The sequence below is a fragment of the Schistocerca cancellata genome, chromosome 1 (assembly GCF_023864275.1).
Source record: "Schistocerca cancellata isolate TAMUIC-IGC-003103 chromosome 1, iqSchCanc2.1, whole genome shotgun sequence".
Classification (NCBI taxonomy): Eukaryota; Metazoa; Arthropoda; class Insecta; order Orthoptera; family Acrididae; genus Schistocerca; species Schistocerca cancellata.
In genome coordinates, this window is record NC_064626.1 from 1,275,773,352 (window position 1) to 1,275,788,652 (window position 15,301).

General features: G+C 44.1%; 1 protein-coding gene across 1 annotated transcript in view; it reads right to left on the reverse strand.

The window, feature by feature from the left end:
- The window catches only part of LOC126146307 (chondroitin sulfate N-acetylgalactosaminyltransferase 2), a 158,872-nt gene extending 146,924 nt beyond the window's left edge, over positions 1-11,948 (reverse strand). The window contains exon 1 of the mRNA XM_049915615.1: positions 11,936-11,948. Coding sequence (XP_049771572.1) covers positions 11,936-11,948 — 13 coding nt within the window. The remainder of the gene's footprint in view (positions 1-11,935) is intronic.
- Between the last annotated feature and the right edge of the window lie 3,353 nt (positions 11,949-15,301).

Below are 15,301 nucleotides of genomic sequence, written 5' to 3' on the forward strand. Positions count from 1 at the left end.
GGTATGGTCCAAGTTTCATCGATCTGTGCTACTTCGCAGTGTAACTATATTACAAAGTTACTTTTGCCCTTATATTTTGCACGCCAGCGTATTATGAACATTAAGCTTTCGAGTTCCACTTTTACGCCCCAACACAGTGTCAGTAATGAGTAGTTTTCTTTCTTTCTGTTACGTACAAGGTGACTTAGATTTGCCGTTCCCCATACACATTTCACTGCTTATGAGTAAAAGCGTCCGCGAGGGCCAAAACGGGTACTTGCCCCTGAGCCGCGCTGCCCCCGGCTCCATGCATTGCTTTAAAACTTCGCTGTTACTCTGCATTTTGTTTTCTGCGGTTATTGTGGTTACTCCTCTATATTCATGTGGCAGCAGTGGTGTGTATCGATATTTGCACCGTATACCATCTTTGGTCTGGTGCTTATAGTTGCGGCTTGGCGGTGTGCAGGCACTTGATTTCTATCTCACCATCTATGGCCGTCCTATCTCCCTCACTCCCACCCTTAAGTACCCTGGCGTCACCCTCGACCGTCGCCTCTCCTGGACTCCCCATCTCCGGACAATCCAAGCCAAGGCACGCTCCTGCCTCAGTCTCCTCAAGCTCCTCTCTGGCCGTACGTGGGGTCTGGACCCCTCCACCATCCTCCACACCTATAAATCCCTCATCCGCCCTATCCTTTGTTATGCCCATCCATTGGATCTCCGCCCCCCCTACCTTTTACAAATCCCTCCAAATCCTTGAACGTCATGCTCTCTGCCTCGCCTATCGCATCCGTCTCCCCTCCCCCACGCGGATCCTCTACGGTCTCATCCCCTTCCCCCACCTTCTCCTCTTCCTTGAAAGGATACGGATCCTGTACACCTCCCGCAAACTCGATCCTCCTCACCCGCTCGTCTCCCCGCTCCTCTCCCACCCCCGACCACTGCCGCGCCTGTATTCCCACGTCCCACCCGGTCTCCATCTCTCCACCCTCCTTACCCTCTCCCGAGGTGGCTTCCGCCAGCTCTCCCTCCCTGATGATGTCCTCCTCCCCTCCATCTACCCCTCCTACCAAATTTGATCCTCCCTCCCTCTTCCTGTATCTGTTCCTTTGGGCACCCTCCATCCCTCCCCCCCTCCTCCCCACTTCTCCCCCGGGCCTCCCCTCCCCTGTCCTTCTACTTCTCCTCCCCTCTCCTCAGCCATTGGCATCTCTGTTCTCCCATCTCCTCCCTCTCCACCCACCCTCACCCTGCTTCCCCTCTTGGCAGGTCCCCGGACTCGCATACGCTACGTGGACTTTTGCGCGCCGGAGATCATCGCCATCTGTGTCTCGTGTGTGTGACGTCGTTTCGTGTTTTTAGTGTCCGCCGTCACGCTTCTCCGTTCACTTGTGCCATCGGATTCGTCAGTGTTCTGTGCGCCGTGTCAACGTGTTTTCAGTGTCTTTCTCGTCGAGTGTGAACGGCTCCGTGTTTTTTGTGTGACTGTGACCACTGGTTTTTGCCCGTCACTATGTTCATTTCATTCTCCATTTTTTGTACTGTGATTGTCAACTCTCTGGCTGCAGAGCGGCGTAGCATGCCGCTGCCAGCCTACCTGTTTTGTTCAGGTGTTAAAATAACAATAAAGTAAAAAAAAAGTGTGCAGGCAGTCGGTTGGTTGGAGAGGATCGGCAAGCAAGTCTCCGCGTGGCGCAGTCGGCCGGGCCCGCTGGCGGTCTCTACGCAGTGTTGGAGCGGGCCGTTCCGAGTGCTGCGAGGTTCGTGGCTCGCCGACCAAGGACATGAAAGTGGAGTCGTGCTTTAATTATCAGAGCGACGTGTGTTCACGTTGTCCGTTGGTTGGTGGTTCGCTGTATGTGGTATTCCTGGGAGCAACAGCGAGTGTTCTAAGTTGGTGAAGATTTAGCAGCCATGTGGTGGAATTAACTATATTTGTCGATTTGAAATTCAACTGCACCAGCGGAATTTTCTGCCTTGTGGCCGGTAGCGTTCCAGTTAACTGCCCTGGTCGCTGACGTAAATTCAGACAGTGTCCTTACCTCACCTGTTGTAGCTGTCCAACATGGTTTGTAGTTTTTGACAGCTTAATGTGTATTTGGTTGTGGGCCACTGTGTCTGTAATGTTTTGGCTTTGGAATTATCGTATACTGGTCGGTGGTTAGCAAGTCGTCTTGTCGGTGGGTCCCTGAGTGTCTCCTGGTTGTGTTACCGGTGGATCGAGTATAGTTGGGCCGACTTCTTGTCTCACCTAAGTGAACGTCAAGATATCAAGGTCTGACCGAGCCCCCTGGAAACTTCTGAGCGCCGTTGGCTATACTGCCTTTCTTTTTGGCGTTTAATTGTGTGTTTTAAATGGCACATCGCTGATGGTTCGAATTTGTGAGCGTGTAATTGTGATATTAAAATTAAACGCTTTCTGCCTGTTGGAAATTTATTGTATTGTTTTTTAAAATCGTCGGCGTTCAGCAGCTTTCAGTTTGAAGGATCTTACTTATCAAATATTACATTCTTTCAAGATAAGCTGTAAGCCTTCTGCCTGCGCCGGCTGGAGTGACCGAGCGGTTCTATGCGCTACAGTCTGGAACCGCACGACTGCTACGGTTGCAGGTTCGAATCCTGTCTCGGGCATGAATGTGTGTGATGTCCTTACTTTTGAGTAGTTCTAAGGGACTGATGACCTCAGAAGTTAAGTCCCATAGTGCTCAGAGCCATTTGTACCATTTGAACCTTCTGCCTGCTGAAAATTTATTGCAGTGTTATTGTTCTTAAAATGATGGGCCTTCAGCCACTTTAAAATTTTGGATTCTTATTTATCAAGTCTTACATCACTTGGGCTTAAATACTATTTGAGGTTAAGAGCTTTCGACCTTCTGCCTTGGAAAATTGGCTGCAGGTTTTTTTTTTTTTTTTTTTTTTTTAACCAAGGGCTTCAGCCATTTTGGAGTAAGGTTTCTTATTGTTCATAAAGCTTGGGCCTTCTGCCTATTGAAAGGTTAAATACTATTTAAGGTTAAAGCTTAGGCCTAGAGCCTTCTGTCTAAAAAAATAAAAAAATAAAAAAATTATAGCAGTTGTATATAATTCATGGATCTTCAGCGTTGTAGAATTAAAGAAGTTTTCTGTCGATAGTCAAGCTTAGAAGTTGCACTGTAATGTTTGTGTTTGGACAACTAAATAAAGGGTTATGTTTGGAGTGTGACAGCCGCTCATTCTGGCCCCCTTCCACAATTCCTCCTACATGTCCTGTCCTGCGGGTTTGGCAGGGCGTTTCAGCCCCCTTCTGGAACCTGAACACAGCGTTTTTGTTTGTTACAGAATTCCCTCTGATTTTTAGAAATCGTTGCTGCAACTCCACTAAACTGCAGAGTTAACATTATTGAATGCAAAAGGAAATACTGCAGCCTTAGTAATCACTGCATCCTTGGGTTTCTTAGGTGTCACTCTGCGCCAAAGGTTCAGGTTCTGTTTTGCAATCAAGATGGATACGTACATTTGCTGAATAGTGTCCAAATAATATCTTCAGTCCTTTTGTCCCGTTTCCGCGTTCAGCCCTTAACGAGCTGCAGAGAGGACCGATACAGCACAGTGGCGCTCGAACTCACTCGATGATTGCCAATTCATAAATATGGGAGCGGTATGTGTGCCAGTCTTCAGTCCCCAGTTCCCGTAGGGCTGCCTCGCTCCCTTGATGGACAGCGGAATTGTAGTACCTTACCATTTGTCTGTGGAAAAGAAAACCCTCGATGGCTCCTACATTCAGTTTTACACGACGGAGGGGGTTTTAGTACGCTAGGAAGAAAATAGCCATACTATATTGTAGATGTGAACCTCCATACTTAATGACAAATACAGCAGTTGAAATAGAAAATACCGTTTGCTGCTCCAAAATAGAGGGGGAAAAAAAAAAAGTGAAATTTCAAGATCGACGAACTTGCTCTCCAGGACTGGCACTTTATCAAAGTCTGGCAACACAGTGTAACATACAGTTACAGGAATACGAATTCGACATTACTGTTGGTAAGCTACTCAGTAATGTGACAAACCGGAACAGTCCTAGGACGCCAGAAGTTGATTCTAGCAAACAACTTTAGTTTGAGTTATTGAAAACAGCCACAAGTCGCATTTAGTATTTTTATTTACCGGTTTCGCTATTCAAATGAACGAGAGAATCATCAGAATATCAGAATATGGAATTTACAGTTAGCTGACAGCATTAAAGATTGCGTTTAAAGTTGGCTGAAAGCACTAAAGATTACACTGGTTGTACGAGTAGTGCAGTACTTAAAGGAACGTTTAAAGCACAGTAATAAATAAGGACATTGACAGGTGTCAACGTCATCATTTTACTACTGTAATTTTCAAAAACGTAGTTTTAACAGTCGCTCCCTCTGTAGACATTGCCTGCACTTGCCTTCGGGAGATTTCCCACACTAATCTCGTCGTTTATTCGGTCTGCGCTACACTTAACGGAACCAACGCAAAAACATTTAGTCTTTACAACATGTTTTGTCCAACTTCAGTTATGTTAATCGAGGCTATCATGATGCGATAAAACCATTAATGAGAACAGCTGTCAAGTTTTATAGGTAAAGCGCTACAGATGGCATCAAATTTGAATGAACCTTTTTAAAAATTTCTTCACTTCGAGAGGTGTTAATGGGATATTGTTGTTATTGTCCGTCAGGATTCTCTCAATTATTTTTTTTTCCTATTTCAGATTTTTAATTTTCAGTTTCAGCCTGGCATTACAGAGGTGTGAGTGAATTACTTTTGTGCATCTGTTCTTACCTTGTTTCTCACCACTTTAGATACCCTGAAATTAATTGTGGGGGATGTAATTTTAGATAGTTAAGTGAAAAATGTGGCATCCATATTCATATTTAGGTGTTTCGACAACAATATTATGGATTAACACCGATTAATATAAATTAACTTAAAAATGGTTCAAATGGCTCTGAGTACTATGGGACTTAACATCTATGGTCATCAGTCCCCTAGAACTTAGAACTACTTAAACCTATCTAACCTAAGGACAGCACACAACACCCAGCCATCACGAGGCAGAGAAAATCCCTGACCCCGCCGGGAATCGAACCCGGGAACCCGGGCGTGGGAAGCGAGAACGCTACCGCACGACCACGAGATGCGGGCATAAATTAACTTAGTATAAAGAAAAGAGTCTTATTCGGTATTTATTTATTTAGTCCCGACCGGTTTCAGCCCATCGCAGGGGCCATCTTCAGGGCGCACAAACCACTGTTCGACTGCTGGTGGCATCACGTCTACCAAGGTGTGGCAGAAGACATATTAATAACATAAAAAGATGTACTTTACATGCGCCATTGGAACATGATTGCTGTTTGGATGCATGAGTAATTTACCTTAACATCTTTTGGGGTACAATAAGTTTTGTGTACTTCTTGCGAAATTTAGTTCTTGGGGATGGTAAGTTTTCAGACTCACCAAATCAATTACATCAAAACTTGTAAGTTTTGAATCTTTCCCTCTCTTGGAAAAATTTCTGCCTATGCCCATTTTTGGCACCAATCAACCTCTCAACAAAATTAAGACGGTCGTCGACGCCAGCATAACAAGGCTGTAAGACTGAGGTTTAGATTAAGCCGTAATGTAAATTGTAAATTTCAGTCAGTCTTTAGAAAACTGTAATTTCCTTTAATATAGTGTATTTCATCAGTGTTAATTGTGTCTGCTAGTCTACATTATTCTCATTACCTGTGACAGATTCTTAATACCAAGATTCGTATTTGTATCATCGAGTATTATAAATGTATTGCAGAATTCTAGAGAGTTGTATAAAATATTGTTCCTTTGACAAATTCATGAGTTAATGCATACGAAGAGGCCTTCATTCTAGTGTTTTTTATTTACAAATAATTATTTTATTTAATTTGAATGCTGGCACTAAAAAAGTTAAATACTGAAACGACTTCAATTTTGTTTCTATGTTATTGTGTACTGATCGACTCTGTGCAGTACTCGGCCATATAGCCGTGCGTGTTAAAGCCCTGCTTCCGGAGTGGAGCGGTACTCAGCCCCGGATGAGATCCGCCCGGCGGATTAGCGATGAGGGTCAGTGTTCTGGCCAGTCTGATTCTGGTATTCAGGCGGTTTTCCACATCTGACTAGGTGAATACTGGGCTGGTGCCTAACTCTCGCCTCAATTACACGCCTCGCAAACGTTTAGATTAACACTATGGTTTGACATTTGGATGTACAGACAATCCGTCCTGCAGGGTAAAGAGGTGGCGACAGGAACGGCTTTCGGCCGTGCCTGTAACTGACCATGTCAGATCCGTTGATGACCGTGCCGACCCTCCGCAGATGCGAGACAAAGGCACAAGAAAAGGAGAATAAGAAGAAGTTGTTCGCTTGGTGTGCAGTATTTCACTGTTGCTTAAACACTTGATTTTCATACACTCCTGGAAATGGAAAAAAGAGCACATTGACACCGGTGTGTCAGACCCACCATGCTTGCTCCGGACACTGCGAGAGGGCTGTACAAGCAATGATCACACGCACGGCACAGCGGACACACCAGGAACCGCGGTGTTGGCCGTCGAATGGCGCTAGCTGCGCAGCATTTGTGCACCGCCGCTGTCAGTGTCAGCCAGTTTGCCGTGGCATACGGAGCTCCATCGCAGTCTTTAACACTGGTAGCATGCCGCGACAGCGTGGACGTGAACCGTATGTGCAGTTGACGGACTTTGAGCGAGGGCGTGTAGTGGGCATGCGGGAGGCCGGGTGGACGTACCGCCGAATTGCTCAACACGTGGGGCGTGAGGTCTCCACAGTACATCGATGTTGTCGCCAGTGGTCGGCGGAAGGTGCACGTGCCCGTCGACCTGGGACCGGACCGCAGCGACGCACGGATGCACGCCAAGACCGTAGGATCCTACGCAGTGCCGTAGGGGACCGCACCGCCACTTCCCAGCAAATTAGGGACACTGTTGCTCCTGGGGTATCGGCGAGGACCATTCGCAACCGTCTCCACGAAGCTGGGCTACGGTCCCGCACACCGTTAGGCCGTCTTCCGCTCACGCCCCAACATCGTGCAGCCCGCCTCCAGTGGTGTCGCGACAGGCGTGAATGGAGGGACGAATGGAGACGTGTCGTCTTCAGCGATGAGAGTCGCTTCTGCCTTGGTGCCAATGATGGTCGTATGCGTGTTTGGCGCCGTGCAGGTGAGCGCCACAATCAGGACTGCATACGACCGAGGCACACAGGGCCAACACCCGGCATCATGGTGTGGGGAGCGATCTCCTACACTGGCCGTACACCACTGGTGATCGTCGAGGGGACACTGAATAGTGCACGGTACATCCAAACCGTCATCGAACCCATCGTTCTACCATTCCTAGACCGGCAAGGGAACTTGCTGTTCCAACAGGACAATGCACGTCCGCATGTATCCCGTGCCACCCAACGTGCTCTAGAAGGTGTAAGTCAACTACCCTGGCCAGCAAGATCTCCGGATCTGTCCCCCATTGAGCATGTTTGGGACTGGATGAAGCGTCGTCTCACGCGGTCTGCACGTCCAGCACGAACGCTGGTCCAACTGAGGCGCCAGGTGGAAATGGCATGGCAAGCCGTTCCACAGGACTACATCCAGCATCTCTACGATCGTCTCCATGGGAGAATAGCAGCCTGCATTGCTGCGAAAGGTGGATATACACTGTACTAGTGCCGACATTGTGCATGCTCTGTTGCCTGTGTCTATGTGCCTGTGGTTCTGTCAGTGTGATCATGTGATGTATCTGACCCCAGGAATGTGTCAATAAAGTTTCCCCTTCCTGGGACAATGAATTCACGGTGTTCGTATTTCAATTTCCAGGAGTGTAGATACTTTTGTACTTCTGTTATTCTTAGTTCAACATAAAACAAATTTGATAAGGTCATTTCAGTGTTGCAATAACCTTAGTCTGTTTTCCATACTAAGATTCTTCTGTCAAAATTATTGATTACAGTGGTTCAGGCATTCGAAATTCGGCGATTGGAGGAAATATTTGCTTCAGTAGGCCCGATAAATAAGTAAGAGTTACAGGTTGTTTATGCCGCTGCTACAAACAATTTGTTTTGGGGTGAAGTATGTCCAGTTGGACTGGCGGCCGTAGTAGTTCGAAATTATCCAGTTCATTTCAAGCTAGCAATTTATTCAGCCAATACAAATATATATTTCTCTGAAAGATCAGCACCAGAGTCAGTTATTTTATTCATTACTAATTCTATATCAAAAGTATTTTCATAATCGAGCGAGTTGTGCTTGTTTCCCAGTATTGGAGAACGATAGCATTGCTTCCGAGAACGCTAGGTACGCTTCAACATCGTCACGTGGTTTAACCGACTGCAGTGTGGGGACGTTACACACTCACGGACAAAGGCCTAGAGTCTTTAACTATACGCTCCACTCTGCTCTTCCGCACCATCTGACGTTGTCTGGCCACCTTCCATGGCCTCGGTCTTTTTCTCTACATCTGAACAAACATTACACAAGTAACTGTACAGTGAATGGGGGTCGGTACATCGCAATCACACCAATATTATCGATTGTCTTCCTTATACTGTTCGTGTACTGGGCGAGGGAAAGATGAACGTCTTTCTTCCAAAAAATTCCCAGTTACGTACTCAGAGTGCTTCTGTTACACGTTCGGGTGGACTAGATCAAACTGTTACGGTCCTAACAGCCCGTCTCTGAATTTGTTCGATTTCCGTTGTCACGCGTACTTGGTAGTGAATACAAACTCTGGAACGATAGAACTGCTCGCACTACCGTATTCTATGCGTTTTTCTTTACGGATGTGCTCCATTTTCTCAGAAAAATCGAAGCCTGCCTTTTGATAAAAGTAGTTTTACATGATCGTTCCATTTCATGTTGGTTCTTAGTATTATACGTAAATACCATGTGGACGTTATGTTAACGAATGCTTTGGCCGAGCGGTTCTAGGGGCTTCAGTCTGGAACTGCGCTGCTGCTACAGTCGCAGGTTCGAATCCTGCTTCTGGCTTGGATGTGTGTGATGTCCTTAGGTTAGTTGCGTTTAAGTAGTTCTAAGTCTAGGGGACTGATGACCTCAGATGTTAAGTCCCATAGTGCTTAGAGCCATTTGAACCATTTGATGTTGTGTACCCAAGTTGTTCAGCATAGTCTCCTAATCAGATACTATCTGGTTCTATCTATTTGTTATAGGCATTGTCTTATATCTACCCACATTTACAAAAGGCTGCTATTAACTAGAGCAAGTGGAAATTTGTCGTGGTCTTTCTGCTCTTTCTTACCGTCATCCAACGACCAGACTTTCCTTTACATGGCAGCATTGTCATGATCAGGTCTGATAAATCGTTTATTATTATGTTATTTACGTTTTTTACCCTAGTAGACCACGCGATGTACTTACAGAAATTCGTTTTGGCTTTTCTTTGCGTCCAACTCAGTTTCGTTCTGTCAGAATGGGTTCTTTTCCACTCTTGAGACCAAGTTATTGCGGTCTCCCTGGGTTTTTCTGCCAGCTCAACAGTCCAGTTGTGAATTTTATGCCTAAAAACGTTTCTGTGTGCTTCCTTCGGGCCTTCTTTTACTGCTTCGATTCACTTTATTGTTTCAATTTTAGCTTTACTGCTACACCTATATAATTTTTTGAACTTATTTTGTTACTGTGGTTGGCTTAATTCCCCTCATATGCCCACAGAATTTTATACTGCTTGTTTTCATATGCGAATTATCGCACACTTTTAAGTTTGTTTGCTCTTTTGTATGTTCCTTCTTCAGTATAATTTGGTCCTAAAATTAGCCTGGTTCCTTCTTGTTCTCTGTTTTGCTTTCCTTCATTGTATTTCTGGATAAAATAACTATTTCACCCCATAGAGACACATTGCTTTGATGACGCTGTTGTAATGTATTAGTTTTGTGTATTCTGAAATTGTTTTTGTTGTAAATTTTGTAAGTCTGAATCCTATTTCCATTTTGTGGTAACGAATTTCATAATCAGTCTTTTCAGGCCTGAATTTTCTCCTGTTTACGTTTTGGAAATTTGGGACCAGATCGTTTCTAGACAAAATGGCTCTGAGCACTATGAGACTTAACATCTGAGGTCATCAGTCTCCCAGAACTTAGAACTACTTAAACCTAACTAACCTAAGGACATCACACACATCCATGCCCGAGGCAGTATTCGAACCTGTGACCGTAGCGGTCGCGCGGTTCCAGACTGAAGTGCCTAGAACTGCTCGGCCACACCGGCCGGCCGTTTCTAGACACATATCCTGTTTTTTCAAATGATATTTCGGGTCCTACTGTTTCTTTAAAAATTCTATTTGTTTTTGTGGAATGTCGTAACATAGAATCAGTAAGTCATTTTTAAAACTAGGCAATCTGTCTTAATATTTGGCTTCATAATTTGATTGGTTCCTCACCTTTAGTTTTTGGCACTCTTGGATAAGCTTTTCTAACACAAAAATTGAAAGTTATTGAGAGACTCCATCTCCCTTGAGTTCTAAGATTGTTGTATTTTTCTATTTTTTATTTTTATTTTTTATTTTAAGTCTGCAAAGGCACAAATAACTTTATTATAATTTTTTTATGTGAAGAATTACGTTCAAAACTAAAATTTGTTCTGGGCAAGATCCATTTGGTCTGAAAACTGCTCGTTATTTACCTATTTTCTATTAAAGTTGTTGTTCTGCTCCGCCCAGGAAACACTGCAATAGAATTTTTGAACCGGACAGGAAGACGGATTTTATAACATTTGTGACAAATTAGTTAATCCAAGTGTAACATGGTGCAACCAGGGCATCTGTGCGAAACTTTGACACTTTTATAGTTTTAAATAATGCCAGCGTTTGGAATAAATGCAGTCTTTGGGATTAGGTGAGTTGTGGGAATGAAGAGAAAACATCTTAAAAATTGAACCGAACGACGTGAAATAATGATCATGAGTTTATGATGATACAGTCTTGTATATACATTTCCAAGTGTCCAAAAATGGATTTTGAATTCGGGATGTTTGCTTCTGGCTTATGCAGTGGGCAGAGTTCAGCGGCTGTCAGTAGGGCCACATAACCTACAAATTGAATTTAAAAAACATTTTCTGTTTCAGTAAGCACGTTAGGCCGTAGTAGCAATAGGTGAATCACAATTCAAGGTGACAATGACAAATGTGTTTGTCCTTTCGGATACTATATTTCTTTAGAAAAGTTACCTTGTACGACGGGTAGAGATAATGGACTACCGCAGTTGTCACGGTTATTATCCACGACAATGCTGTATATGATAATTATCCAGCTAATAAGTACTTTAAAACAAATAAAATGGTATTTATAATAAGATAATATGAAAATTATTCGTGATGAATAAGTTAGCTTCGTAAAATATATACGTGAATCTGGGCATGTAAGATGCCCTTTTGCCTATAATAGTTAAAAGTCAATTCCTTACGTTAATATTTGCCACCAATAGCACGTTTTACCGCAAAATTGGTATACAGTGTCAGAAGTCGGTTAAAAAAACCTTTTTAACGATACCTCAGTAATCTCTGCATGATTGTCCGCCTGCTTAGCTGGGTGGTAACGTGCTCGCTTCACATGCAAGCGGGCCCGCGTTCGATATCCGGCCGAGTTGGAGATTTTCTCCGCTCGGGGACTGGGTGTTGCGTTGTTGTCATCATCATTTCATTCTCATCTCCCACGCACAAGTCGCCCAATGAGGCGTCGACTTAAATAAGACTTACAATTGGCGGCCGAACTTGCCTGGATGGGGCTTCCCCGCCAACGATGCCATACGTTCATTTCATTTCATTTCATTTCTGCGTGGTTAGTATCCGTTGAGAAAAAGTGATGTTGACTTGAGAAATGATATATATGATATGTAGCAAGCCCCAATGTTCAGGGAGTCATTTACATGTCGGAGGCATCGTTGTGGCAAGTTGAGGCTTAAAACGCACCTGGGGACGGCATAGTCGCTTACTATTGGCTCAGCCAAGCAGATCCTTAATTGGTAGCAAGGAACCTACTGGCCTCTGAGTGGCCGAAAACTTTGAGGCAGAAAGTTCAGTGTCATAGCTGAAACGAGTCAACTGGCTGCGGTCAGTCATGCAGTAAGGTCGTTCCAAAAACGTGTGCTAAATCTACATCTACATGGATATTCTGCAAATCACATTTAAGTGCCTGGCAGAGGGTTCATCGAACCACCTTCACATTTCTCTATTATTCCAATCTCGTATAGCGCGCGGAAAGAATGAACATCTATATCTTTCCGTAAGAGCTCTGATTTCCCTTATTTTACCGTGATGATCGTTCCTCCCTATGTAAGTCGGTGTCAACAAAATATTGTCGCATTCGGAGGAGAAAGTTGGGGATTGGAATTTCGTGAGATGATTCCTCCGCAACGAAAAACGCCTTTCTTTTAATGATTTACACCCCAAATCCTGTATCATTTCTGTGACACTCTCTCCCATATTTCGCGATAATACAAAACGTGCAGCCTTTCTTTGAACTTTTTCGATGTACTCCGTTAGTCCTACCTGGTAAGGATCCCACAGCGTGCAGCAGTACTCTAAAAGAGGACGGACAAGAGTAATATAGGCAGTCTTCTTAGTAGGTCTGTCACATTTTCTAAGTGTCCTGCCAATAAAACGCAGCCTTTGGTTAGCCTTTCCCACAACATTTTCTATGTGTTCTTTCCAATTTAAGTTGTTCGTATTTGTAATACCTAGGTATTTAGTTGAATTTACGGCTTTTGGATTAGACTGATTTATCATGTAACCGAAGTTTAACGAGTTCCTTTTAGCACTCATGTGGATGATCTCACACTTTTCGTTATTTATGGTCACCTGCCACTTTTCGCACCATTCAGATATTTTTTCTAACTCGTCTTGCAGTTTGTTTTGATCTCCTGATCACTTTATTAGTCGATAAACGACTGCGTCATCTGCAAACAACCGAAGACGGCTGCTCAGATTGTCTCCAAATCGTTTATATAGATAAGGATTAGCAAAGGGCCTATAACACTACCTTGAGGAACGCGAGAAATCACTTCTGTTTTACTCGATGACTTTCCATCAGTGACTACGAACTGTGACCTCTCTGACAGGAAATCACAAATCCAGTCACATAACTAAGACTATATTACGTAAGCACGCAATTTTACTACGAGCCACTTGTGTGGTACAGTGTCAAAAGCATTCCGGAAATCCAGGAATAGGGAATCGATCTGAAGTCCCTTGTCAATAGCACTTAGTACTTCATGTGAGTAAAGAGTAAGCTGTGTTTTACAGAAACGGTGTTTTCTAAACCCATGTTGACTGTGTGTCAATAGACCGTTTCGTTCGAGGTAATTCATAATGTTCGAACACAATATGTGTTCTAAAATCCTGCTGCATATCGACGTTAACGATATGGGCCTGTAATTTAGTCGATTACTCCTACTACCTTTCTTGAATATTGGTGTGGCCTGTGCAACTTTCCAGTCGTTGGGTACCGATCTCTCGTCGAGCGAACGGTTGTATATGATTGTTAAGTTTGGAGCTAAAGCATCAGCATACTCCGAAAGGAACCTAATTGATATACAGTCTGGACCAAAAGACTTGCTTTTATTAAGTGATTTGAGTTGATTCACTACTCCGAGGATATTTACTTGTACGTTACTCATGATTCGAATTCTGGAATATTTACTTCGTCTTCTATTGTGAAGGCATTTCGGAAGTCTGTTAATTCTTACATTCTATGTGTCAACTGCATCAATAGAGTGCTTCATACACTGAAGCGCCAACGTAACTGGTATAGACATGCGTATTCAAATATAGAGATATGTAAACAGGCAGAATACGGCGCTGCGATCGGCAACTCAATATAAGACAACAAGTGTCTGGCGCAGTTGTTAGATCGGTTACTGCTGCTGCAATGGCAGGTTACCAAGATTTAAGTGAGTTTGAACGTGGTGTTATAGTAGGCGCACGAACGATGGGACACAGCATCTCCGAGGTAGCGATGAAGTAGGGACTGCAGTAGAGTGTTAGTTACACGGGACATCAAATTGAGTGCATACTTTTAGATTTCCAGAAGGCTGTAGACACCGTTACTTACAAGCTTCTTCTAACCAAACTGCGTGCCAATGGAATATCGCCTCAGTTGTGCCACTGGATTCGTGATTTCCTGTCAGAAAGGTCACTGTTCGTAGTACTGGACGGAAAGTCATCGAGTACAACAGGAATAATATCCGGCGTTCCCCAAGGAAGTATTATAGGCCCTCTATTGTTCCTGCTCTATATTAACGACGTAGGAGACAATCTGAGTAGGCGTCTTAGATTGTTTGCAGATGATGTTGTCATTTACCGTCTTGTAAAGTCATCAGACGACCAAAACGACTTGCAAAATGATTTATATATGATATCTGTATGGTGCCGAAAGTGGCAGTTGATCCTGAATAAAGAAAAGTGTGAAGTTACTCACATGAGTACTAGAAGAAATCCGCTAAATTTCGATTACGCGATAAGTTCAAATGGTTCAAATGGCTCTGAGCACTATGGGACTTAACATCTATGGTCATCAGTCCCCTAGAACTTAGAACTACTTAAACCTAACTAACCTAAGGACAACACACAACACCCAGCCATCACGAGGCAGAGAAAATCTCTGACCCCGCCGGGAATCGAACCCGGGAACCCGGGCGTGGGAAGCGAGAACGATACCGCACGACCACGAAATGCGGGCACGCGATAAGTCACACAAATCTGAAGGCTGTAAATTCTACTAAATACTTAGAGATTACAATTACAAATACCGTAAATTGGAACTTTCATATAGATAATGTTGCGGGTAGAGCCAACCAAAGACTGTGATTCATTGGCAGAATACCTAGAAGGTGCAACAGGTCTACTAAAGAGACTGCTTACACCACGCTTGTCCGTCCTATTCTGGAGTACTGCTGTGCGGTGTGGGGTCCACTTCAGATGGGACTGATGGATGACGTCGAAAAAGTACAAAGAAGGGCAACTCGTTTTGTATTATCGCGAAGTAGGAGAGATAGTGCCACATACATGATACGTGAATTGGAGTGGCAATCAATAAAACAAAGGCGTTTTTCGTTGCGACGGGATCTTCTCATGAAATTTGAATCAACAGTTCTCCCCTCCGATTGCGAAAACATTCTGTTGGCATCCACCTACATAGGGAGAAATGATCATCACGATAAGAGAGAAATCAGGGTTCGCACAGAAAAATTTGAGTGCTCGTTTTTCCCGCGCGCCGTTCGAGAGTGGAACGGTAGAGACACTGCTTGAAGGTGGCCCATTGAACCCTCTGCCAGGCCC